The sequence below is a fragment of the Fusarium subglutinans genome (assembly GCF_013396075.1).
Source record: "Fusarium subglutinans strain NRRL 66333 chromosome Unknown NRRL66333_c0000102, whole genome shotgun sequence".
In the NCBI taxonomy this organism is placed as follows: Eukaryota; Fungi; Ascomycota; class Sordariomycetes; order Hypocreales; family Nectriaceae; genus Fusarium; species Fusarium subglutinans.
The window spans coordinates 176,047-186,929 of NW_023502165.1; the positions used below are offsets into that span (position 1 = coordinate 176,047).

General features: G+C 46.9%; 4 protein-coding genes across 4 annotated transcripts; all 4 read left to right on the forward strand.

Moving 5' to 3' along the window:
- Nucleotides 1-885: 885 nt before the first annotated feature.
- FSUBG_7889 (ethionine resistance) lies at nucleotides 886-2,316 on the forward strand (the record flags this gene model as incomplete). Its single annotated transcript, XM_036686239.1, has 1 exon — nucleotides 886-2,316. The coding sequence occupies one exon, from the start codon at nucleotides 886-888 to the stop codon at nucleotides 2,314-2,316; it is 1,431 nt and encodes a 476-aa protein (XP_036536679.1).
- Nucleotides 2,317-5,015: 2,699 nt separating this feature from the next.
- Nucleotides 5,016-8,470, forward strand: FSUBG_7890 (uncharacterized protein; the record flags this gene model as incomplete). The annotated part of the gene is made up of 5 exons (XM_036686241.1): nucleotides 5,016-5,464; nucleotides 5,526-6,348; nucleotides 6,402-6,505; nucleotides 6,572-6,774; nucleotides 6,825-8,470. 5 exons carry the CDS (start codon nucleotides 5,016-5,018, stop codon nucleotides 8,468-8,470), a joined length of 3,225 nt encoding a protein of 1,074 aa, XP_036536680.1.
- A 125-nt stretch (nucleotides 8,471-8,595) lies between these two features.
- FSUBG_7891 (uncharacterized protein) lies at nucleotides 8,596-9,486 on the forward strand (the record flags this gene model as incomplete). Its single annotated transcript, XM_036686242.1, has 1 exon — nucleotides 8,596-9,486. One exon carries the CDS (start codon nucleotides 8,596-8,598, stop codon nucleotides 9,484-9,486), a length of 891 nt encoding a protein of 296 aa, XP_036536681.1.
- A 643-nt stretch (nucleotides 9,487-10,129) lies between these two features.
- FSUBG_7892 (uncharacterized protein) lies at nucleotides 10,130-10,392 on the forward strand (the record flags this gene model as incomplete). Its single annotated transcript, XM_036686243.1, has 2 exons — nucleotides 10,130-10,294; nucleotides 10,348-10,392. 2 exons carry the CDS (start codon nucleotides 10,130-10,132, stop codon nucleotides 10,390-10,392), a joined length of 210 nt encoding a protein of 69 aa, XP_036536682.1.
- Nucleotides 10,393-10,883: the final 491 nt, after the last annotated feature.

Sequence of the window (10,883 nt, forward strand, 5' to 3'; positions counted from 1 at the left end):
GCACCCGGTAAATCCCCCAGCCGCTGAAGATAAACTGGATCCAAGGGGCGTGTTTGTGATGTCCGTTGTGGCTTGCGACTCGCTGGCTGGGAATTAACGCCAAGGTTATCTCCGGTCCACTTGGCAGTGTAGGGAACAGGCTTACGGGCCGGTCCCTGGTCCCCGAGAGATTTACCGTGGCTTGGACTAAGGATCAATGTCTTAGCCACTGCTGACATTGTCAGAATTCTCTTTTCTCTTCATCTGGCGGTCAAGATTTTGTGACATTGGTGGTGTAACATCGTTGGATAACGCGGTTACAACGTGTTTGATAGAGTTCAATCAAATTAAACTGCCGAGCGCCATTTTCGGTGCTCGTATGTGATCGTCCACTTTGTGCGATACCTTCAGGTGCCGTGAGTGGGGGTTATAGAGGGTCACTGATACCACTTGTTGAGCCTCTGTGATCCACTGTTCAAGGGGTCAGTTGGGGCTGGTCAAAGCATGAATTAGTACGTAACAAAGGAGATATTGGTTGTCCTTGTTCCTTGTTCCTTTCTCATGGCTCTTCCCTATACTTTTCGTGGCAAGACATGCGAGTCGACGAGACGAATCCATAAAGATGCAGTTTGTAGGATCATTATTTATCAATGTCAAACTCATGGCCCTGAACGCACTGTTGTGTATTGTGCAAATTTTATGAACGCTGCCGCCGATCTCTTCCATGTGTTGCTGACTCAAAATTGTTAGAGTCATCCTTCTTCCCCGCCCGGGATCGGATAAAGTTCGTTAACCAACTGCCATATCTGGATCTGTGAGTCAAAGCAAATACCCCTATGTAAACCACATGGTTCCAGATATTTTAAAAGGCATTTCTTCAAACAACACATTGTTGATCAATTGAAAATGACTTCTCTCGACGAAGAGGCCCGCAATGAAGCGGCCCCGTTGCTGCAAAACAATGAAGAAAGATCTGTCTCAGAATGGCCGACGAACGACTGGTGGGCTGAGCTATCGCTCATCACACGCTACACAGTCCCTCTGGTAGCAACATATCTACTTCAATACTCATTCAGCGTCATCATAACAACAGCCGCTGGCCATCTTAGCCCCGATGACTTGGCAGCCGCAGCAATTGGCGCCACAACCATGAGCATAGCTGGTCTCGCTCTCTACGAAGGAATGGCAACAGCTCTTGACACCTTATGTGCACAAGCGTATGGGGCCGGTAACAAGACGGGTGTGGGCTTGCATGTGCAGCGCATGCTTCTTCTCATGGCAGTTGTTACTATCCCTGTCGCTGCAGTTTGGATCTGTTCTCCCGGATTCCTGATTCTCATCCTCAAGCAGGAACACCTCGCCGTCAAAGCAGGCTCATTTCTCCGAGTCAGCATACTAGGTATCCCCGGCTATGCCTCTTTTGAAGCATTGAAGCGCTTCCTCCAAGCCCAAGGCGACTTCAACACCGGCATGGCAGTCTTGGTCGTCTGCGCTCCCATCAACGCCATCCTCAGCTGGCTCTTCGCCTTCAAGCTCAACCTCGGCCTCGAAGGCGCCGCTCTCGGCGCAGCAGTAGCCAACACCCTCCGCCCAACCCTCCTCCTCATCTGCATCTTCTTCAAAAAGTCGACCCACGAATGCTGGCCTGGCTTTACGCGTCGTGCCTTGCAGGGCTGGGGACCCATGGTTCGGCTATCTGCCGCCGGATCGGCTGTCACATTGGCGGAGTGGGCTGCGTTTGAGATCATCACCGTCAGCACGTCATATGTGAGCACGATTCATCTCGCTGCGCAGACGATCTTGACTACTACGTCGATTGTGATGTGGCATATCCCGTTTTCGCTTGGTGTTGCTGTTAGTACGAGAATTGGGCATTTGGTTGGTGGTGGGCAAGTTAATGCTGCGAGACGGGTTACGATTCTGTATGGGGTCATGTTTGTGGTTCTAGGGTTCTTTGATGGTGCTGTTTTATTCTTGTTGAGGAATTACATTGGGCCTTTCTATGCGAACGATGAGGAGGTTCGGAGAATTGTTACGAACACTATGCTGGCTGTTGCTTGCTTCCAAGTGGTTGACTCCATTGTCTGCGGATGCAATGGTGTTCTCCGTGGTTTGGCCAAGCAATCTGTGTCAGCATGGGTTGTGTTCTTCGTCAACTACTTTGCCGCTGTTCCCATCGCAGTTTGGCTGGAATTGGGTCCTTGGAACCTGGGTCTGAATGGTGTTTGGTCAGGAGTGATAGGTGGTTCTGCAGTCATTGCGCTTATCGAAGTCATCTATATGATCAAAGTGGACTGGAGAAGTTCCGTCGAGACAGTCAAGTCAAGGGAGAATTAGCCTCTCGACTGTATGATTCAACATCAATACAATATTTTCCGTCTTACCAAGGGCTTCTCATACTCGGTAGGAAGCTTCATCATGTCACATGAAAAGTCCGGAGCCGAGCGTCATTGTCATAACTCGACGGCCTATGATCGGCACAGTTCGTTGTTTCCTCCTCGCCACTTCTCTCCATCACCTTTCATCTGATCATGCGACCTATTCCTGTAAATTGATCATCGCTTTGTCCACGTGGTACACAACGGTTCCCAACGTTTGAGGGAACATCGTCATCAGTGACAGATCCTTGGGTCAGGGCGGGTGGGATTCTCAACCTCGTCAATCTTGCGATCTGCATTAGACACCTCACACTAGAAAATAGCCGCGGTACTTGATGCGCTGGCATCATTCGCATGAGTGACTTCTCGGGCCAAAGGAATGAAATGCAAGTTGACCCCGCTCGATTACATGCCAAAAGGCGTAGTCATTTTGCATGTAGGATTCCGTCATCTTTTAGTACCCTCCGAGAATCGCCCATTGGCTTTGCTGCTTAACTTCCACATCAGGATATGAGGGGTGCTTAAAGTGCAGATGCCCAACACCAGTAGTTTTATCTCACAGCCGACAGCCTCGAAACCGCTTTCGAAGTAGAAAAACATGGGTAAAAGTGTCGTTGCGTGTTACCATCTCCTTTGGGCCTCTGCGTTGTCTCTTTTCGCATTTTCGTATTCACTAACGCAGCAAATCTCAGGTCCCTAGATTACACAAGATTTCTCCTTTCGATGGTCAAACCTTCACTGCATTTTAGAGCCAAATATCTCCCTCCAATCAATCTAAGCTTAAAACAAGGCGGAACGTTTTCAGGCCTAGATTCTGAGCTGGCACTGTTATTGTTAGCGCCGGAGTCGATGAGTTGTCCCCGAGCGCGGACCGATATCTCACCCATATCAAGCAACGACGATCGCACATTTGATATTGAAATTCGCCCCCTTCGGTCCCGTCAAACTCTATTGACTTTCTGGAAGGGGGTGATCACTAACAACTGGTGGTAGTTTTCGCACTTATTATCTCACGTGTACATGTCATGTGCCCCAAGCAAAGCCCCTTCATGAGGGGTCGGAGGATTCAGATTATCGTGGAATGCGGGAAGAGAGCATCATCGTGCAGTTGGGCAATTTGGTTATAAAATGGCCTTGCTGTCCACTGACTATCCAGGTAATAACTCAGCAGCAAAAATGACCATTGTGGAATTCTTCGCCTCCAAATATTATTTTCATTTCTTCAGAATTATCTGATAGCTGAAGTCTGCACCTCGCGCTGTATTCAGATCATAGTTACGATGGCCTCTTATGATAATCGCCCTTATATGACACTTATAGACTACAACGGTCAGTGATCGAGGACGCATCGCTGGCTTGACTCTTCACTTACTTTTCAAATACATCAGGCAACATGGGGACTGTCAATACGCAACAACCAAAACGGTCAGGTTCAATGCATGTTGAACCTTCGATGTCAGTCAGCTCAATCACGCTGACTCACACCAAGCAGGTTCCAGATCGACCAAAGCTTGTCATAAGGCCTCGCAGAAAAGAGTCTATGGACCAGTATTTGACCGGTGTTGGTGCGTGGTCTTCAACTCGGGTGATGCCCGCCGCCTAGATCGCTGTCGTCGAGTTGGGAAGTTTTGGAGTCATTGGCGTTTACAACACTCGTTTATTATGGATCCTGGCGTTGGGAGCGGGTGGTATAGATTCATTCCAGATATACCTGCGGTATCTAGAGTAGTCAAACAGGATACTCGCCGCAGGTCAGTACGTGAGCATATCACAGTCCTTGTTTAGTGTTTTACATAAATTGATCCAAGTTCTTTACCGCTCTGCTGTGTGCAAAACTCGAGCCTCTGGTGAAAACATGCTAAGGATAAGCAATTTCCGAAGAATTGATCATCTTCTATATTGGCTTCGGTTCAAGAAGATGAAGATCAAGTGGCGGGTAGTGGCCATGTGACACAGCTGCCCGAGATCCGCCGAACGTGGGTGAAGATCTCACCCACGATGAAACACCATGTTTGAGTTCAAGAGACATTTGCATATTTGCCTAATTAACGATTGGCCACGCATCACTCTAGGGAGACAGCCCCGAAGTCAATCCTGGATGCCAAGAGATCAGATTACAGCTCGCCTTATTTTTTGGATGCTTAAAACTGCATTTAGATCATGCTCTGCTGAATCGGGCAACTCGTAATGATTTCCAAGATTCATACCAAATTGAAGATGAGCATTTCTGTTGTATAAGAATATTTGGATACTTGACGAATTCCGTTATGTAGATAAAGCTACAGCCTGCTTCCACCAATGGGCTACAAGAGCGCTGTGTGACTACCGTAAGCATCTATGCACGAAGTCCAATCAGGATGCTTTCTCTTCAGGTTTGCGAGGGGCTATGTTGGGCCTGAATGATGCCTGAGCGCAGTCAAAGGGGCTTAGTGAGGCTCAACCGAACTTTACAAACAGCTGAAAAGGCCTTGCTGTCAACCTTGAATGGTTGTCAATGCGGTTAGGGCACCACACTCTTGTCTAGAAAAGATGGTCGCCACATGATCTGATTCTCTACATCTCAATCAGGCTCTTCATCTCAGTAATTCAGTTTCTCTTTCATTCCTATTGCTTCTTAACTACCGCTTTCGCAGACACGCAGACACCCAACTCGCTACTATGGCGGAAGCATTCGGTATAGCTGGCAGCGCGTTCGGCACTGTCTCTTTGGGCTTGCAACTGTTTAAAGAAATTTCGCAATATCTCGATGACATCGACGGCCGCGAAGAAGATCTCAAGGAAGCACGCAATTACGCGACTAATATCGAACTCTCTCTCAATGCGCTTGATGTTGCGATATCCAATGCGCCTCCTGGTGATGCCACGACCAAAAATGCAATCGACTCATGCAAAGCCTCATGCATCTCCGCGGTCAACAATTTGTTGGCAGTTGTGAAAGAGCTCAAAGGCCCAACAATTACTTTGCCGAACAGCAACGTTACGAGGGCCAAAGAGCTGCTTCGCGCTAAATTAAAATATCCTTTCAAGAAGCAGAATATACAAAAGCTCGAGGAGATTCTTTCGCGTACTAATAGTGCTCTGCAAACCGTATTGCAAGTGTTTCAGCTGTATGTTTCGATTCTCGTCACTTTTTAACCTTATGCCATATTAATGTTTATACTTGCGAAGCAACATGGGTCATACAACGACCTCTGCTCTCAACAACATGCACCAGGCCGTGGTCAAGCTCAATGCAATATGGGAAAGGAATACAACAGCTCTGGATGAAATCCACAAAACATCGCAGCTTCATGATGAAAAACTCACTACTATTCAGCAAGACGTTACAGAGCTTTTGATCCTTACACGAGACTCCGACAACTCAAAGCTCCTGCTGAGATCGATGGCCCAGCGGTTGTCTGACCTCACCTCTCGCACTTGTGTTGCCGCGAATTTGTTGCAGAATCCAGTATCTCAAACATTCATACCGAATATAGAGACTACCAGTTACCAGGGTCGCGGTAGCATGACATTTAATGCTTTTTGCTCTTGCCAAACGCAGCGAGTACGATATAGTCAACGCTACTGGGGACCCTTACTTCTCGAGGCTGAAGTCAGATCAAGAGACCACCATGCGCCAGAATGTCCAATGTCGAAGCTCCCTGCATCTACCCGACAGACTGAGCGAGTCTTGAGCCTCTTGATCCCGACAGGTCAACGATTATGGGGACGTGCTAGTAAAGTCTCGCTGTCTTTCACAACAGGTGCAGGCATACTAGGCTTAGGTCAAAAGCTGACCTGGGTTGCGACAGTGGATAAGGATTCATCCCCGGTATTCCGAATGGTGCGAACAGTCAGATCATATGAACATTTGCAACGAAAAGACACGAACACTCTGTTGGCTTCATGCTTCAGACGACTTGTCTGGTGTTATTCTAACCACCACGCTTCTGTAACAGACGTCAACGTAGACGGTGATACAGTACTTGAGTGGCTACTCAAGAACCACAGGGTTTGACTATTTCTATATCGAAATGATGGCTCCAGTGGCTAAAAATATTTTAGCTCCATGGCTTGCGAAATGCATTGAAAGCCGATAATATGGCAGAGCTATGTCAGATGCTTGCTGTTATAGTAAAGCCTACGGCTTACAGACACAAGGCCACAGCGTAAGCCAAAGAAAAGGGTTCAATTTCAATGAAAATGTGGAATTACTAATCTTGTACTTTGTATAGTGAGCCTATTCAAGCTGTGGTAGCCAATAGTGGCTGGTTTTCGGACTGTACAAGGCCTGTCGAAGTTGCAACAGCTATTCTATCGCACTACAACCAACCGGTGGGCCATTATCACCAGGACTATCGCTTATCGTGGTGGAAAAGCGACAATGATCGCAGAGGTGCATATACACTCTTTCAAATTTTGCCGCAAGTAGTTGAAAGTAAGTCACCATATAGTCAAGACTAAGTTCACAATTGGTAATCATGACAGACCTGGAGTTCGGTCGCCTGGCTTGCGCTATTATAAATCAAGATCTTGATAGAGTCCGCCAGTTATTGGAGAAATCGCCGTCACATGTCAACGAAATTAATTACTGCGGCCAGTCACCGATCCATCTTGCCATTGAAACGCAAAATGTCGCCGTCATAAGGATTATTCTTCACTATGCAGACCCTGAAGTTCTTAACGCCAGAGACAATGATGGCCGTTATCCCATTGATTATGCGATAAGAACGGGTAAACATGCCGAGGAAGCCCAAGCGGTCTGCTGTGCGTGCAAAGTGCTTGAACTGTTGCTTCAGTCAGATACAGGAATTTTTCCTGCCTCGTTATATGAGGGCTTAAATTCGCCCTACATCTGTACTGAGGCTCAGAAGATCCTTATCAAAGGTCTAGCGGAAAGGAGAGAAAGACTAAAGCACATCTCATACCAGTCACTTTCTCCAGTCGAAAGACAAAGGTTAGGCGTTAATCAAGCGAGGATCCTGGACCAGAACGCGGTGCAGGTACAAAGCCAACTCGAAGCTCGAGGTTGCTTCATACCCATGTCCCTCAAAGAGTACGAAGAAAAGGGTAGATCGGCAGACGCCCAAAAATCGATTTACTCATATATCTGTAGCGGCAAAGTCGCTGAATATGCCCACCAGTTGGGTTTTCATTACTCTGACAACGAATTTTGGGACTTTGTCTCCATCTTCCCAATTCGGATGAGGATTCATTCGTTCTACGGATTTCTATACACTAACACCGTGATTACCTGTTCATATTTGTGTTGGATGATCAACCGAGGTTCGAACATCTCAGCAGCTGTTCCCGACACAAAATCACCAAAGCTTGAGACAGGACTGACCGCTGCTCACTATTTCATGCTCAGCTTAGGACTAGCTTCCGAAGCCCGCCGAAAATGGGCCATGGACTGCCCGCTTTCACCATCAGCTTTCAAGATCGCTTTTTCTGATACCAGTATCGATAACTGTCGCTGCTGGTGCTCTCAATCGGCACGGAGTCCTCTGGCATTGCTTCTAGCGGGGATTTATTTGTTTGAAAGGTACAGTATTTTCGTGTCAGAACACGATTTGCTTGATCGGCTTACCCAATCGACGGAATTTATAATGGCCGGTCTGTTCTCTACGCATCAAGAGAGAATCAAAGAATACCAATGGGTATTTAACGCCATTTTAAGGTGCTATACATCTTTTATGCTAGGTCTGCGTCATTTTTGCGGCGTTCTCATCCGGGACCCGACAGATCCTTCGCTTGAAGAGGAGAGCAGGGAGATTCAAGAAGAGGATTCTTTCTTGCTTGAATTATTCGAAAGTCTCCTTGAAGAGTTTCGAGTCTACCCGCTTCACAATGGTATGAGACTGGAAGACTTTTTTGGATGGATGCGAATGGTTTGGGCTCCAAGAATGCGGGATGTCGAACAATATCTTGATAAACAACGGCTCACAGACGAACAACTACGGGATACCGAGTCGATTGGAGTGGTTTGGGAAATTGGGCCCCAACCAAGGGATGAAAGCTCCAAGCGTTGTGATGTGGAAGAACCTGATTTATGGGATGCTATGGATGAGCTAGATCAGATTGCTACAGATCCAGAGAGGCCTACGAAGGAAAGTCTACAGGCTCATACCTAAACAAGTATTTAGTTCTACCTAAAAGCTAGCAATTCCAATGAGAAAGTCCGGGTCAGCCTCATCTGTCGCAAATTTTGATGTGTTGACGTAATACTGGTTCTGATCACGCAATTGGCTGCTGTAAAATGACTAGAACACCGAACTATTCCCCTCATCATCATTTTCAACCTTTCAACATCACAACATTCTTTGAAATGACCAAAAGCAGCAGTCTGCGGCCAATTTTAGATCACATTGTGATCTTAGTGTCTAGCCAAACGCTGCAGGAACTGCCAAAGCGATTGGAGAATGTCCTCACAGTAATTGATGGCGGGGCTCACGCAGATGGCCGGACAGTCAACAAACTGATCGAATTTTCTGATGGAGTCTATATCGAGCTCATCGCCTTTCAACACGGCTTAGATCCAGAAAAGCGAAAGACGCATAGATGGGGAGAGCTAGAAGAGAACACTCTCGTCGACTGGGCATATACACTCCCTGATGAAAAGGACTTTGGAGTAATCCAACAGCGGGTCAAGGAAGCGAACTCTGAGATCTTCTACCACTGGCCAGTCGCTGGCGGTCGTATCAGACCTGATGGAGTTGAATTGAAATGGTCCGTTGCTTCTGCCTACACCATTTCGGGCAAGGCTGTCCATCCAGGTAAGGCACCATTCTGGTGTCTGGACCGCACTCCAAGACACTTACGAGTCCCTTACAAGGAAGACGATGGATCAGACGCTTCTTACACAAAACACCCTTCTGGGGCAATCGGAATCTCGGGAGTGTCGATCTCAGTGTCCAAGGAGGAACGTGAAGTCATTGGTGGTGTTTACGACGGAATTCATGGATCCACTACAGGAAAGGGCAGATGGCCTTTCGTTGTTCACTCTGGTTCTACGAAGGGAAAGCAAGAGATTACTCTGGAAAGTAATCAGAGTCAGGAGAGGCACATTCACCTCACTCTTCTGGGCGACAAGGACAGCCCTGAAAGTATAGAGATTCTACCTGGTTTGAAGTTTAGCTTCGAGTCTTGACGGGTTGGTAATGGAGGATAAGGAGCTGCCAAGACCGGATCAAAATGGAATACATGGCTGTTATTCGTTATGAGTTGGAGTTCCCTGCTTACGCAGGACTCCATCGCGGTGTAAGAAGCGAAAGCCTACCATCCTCGTGAGACAGTATTCGCATTCTGTTTCATGTGAGCTGACGTTGACACATTATACGATTATTTAAACTTCCTTGTAAGGACATTCCTGGCGCTTTGCCGTGTCTCAGACTAAGATATGCAATGACCTCGCCGTCAGCATCTTTGTAACAGGTTCGCTCGATTGGATACGCTCACATGACGATGCAAGGAGGATCTGCAAAACGTAGGTCATGGGAAGTAAGCTTAATTCACTCAAGCGAATCGTTATCCATACGGCTGATTACTTTCTTTCTTTCGACCCCACGAGGAAGAAAGAAGCTCCTCAATCGGTTGTCGAAATCGGCCCTTCCGTATCAACTCTTCGAGCTTTGATCATGTATGAAGAGATGTTCAGCTGCCAAGTCCCAGGCCCTCGATGCCGCAATGTCTATAAAGGAAGCATACTTCTCTCCGAAGAATGACTTTATTTCAACGCACTCTGTCACTTGCAAACTCAACAGACCAACCAACGCCGGCTTTTTCTCACAATCATGAAGCTCTTCTACACTGCTCTCTTTGCCCTCGCTGCCACCGCAGTCAATGCTTGTGACAGTACCGTTTGCGAGGGAGCTACTGTTCTTCGAGTTGTTCCATGTACCAAAGAGTGCATGGGACGGCCTTGCCACCTTTATGATTGCCCTGGCAGTCCATACACGGTAAATAAATCACTGCGATTTGCGCAAGCATTGTCAGCTAAATGTCATTACAGTACATCTGTGGAAAGGACAAGACCAAGTGTGATGAGATTTGGTAAATGACAGCCGAAAAGAATCATGCATGGAGGTGTCTGCTTAGAGAATATCTTGCAGGAAGAAAATAATGTTGCAGAAGGAGGACATGAGCCATATGAGATTACCGCTTTAGATATGGCAGCTCAGGTTGGCCTTGGTTGAGCTTAGGTTATGATTGCCTTCTTTTAGACGACCCTCATTGGCGAGATCATTAGGCCCGGCTATTCCTAAGCTTAACAAGGATTCTATTTTAAACGCGGAGATAACAGAGAGTTGCATGAATTCAACGTTGCTATCACCCCACTTTACCTACCACGTCTGTCTGACCGAGTCTGACTGTCAGCATCTCCAATTTTCTTCCTATCAATGTTTTCTCACAACGACGCTTCTCTCTTAAGTTCGATTTAAAATAGCCTCTATCAGTACTAAAGAAGCTAACTAAGTTCTGTCTACTGGTTTAAGCTCTTAGCTATAAGCCCTAACTATAAATAATATATCTAGCTAATAACTTAAA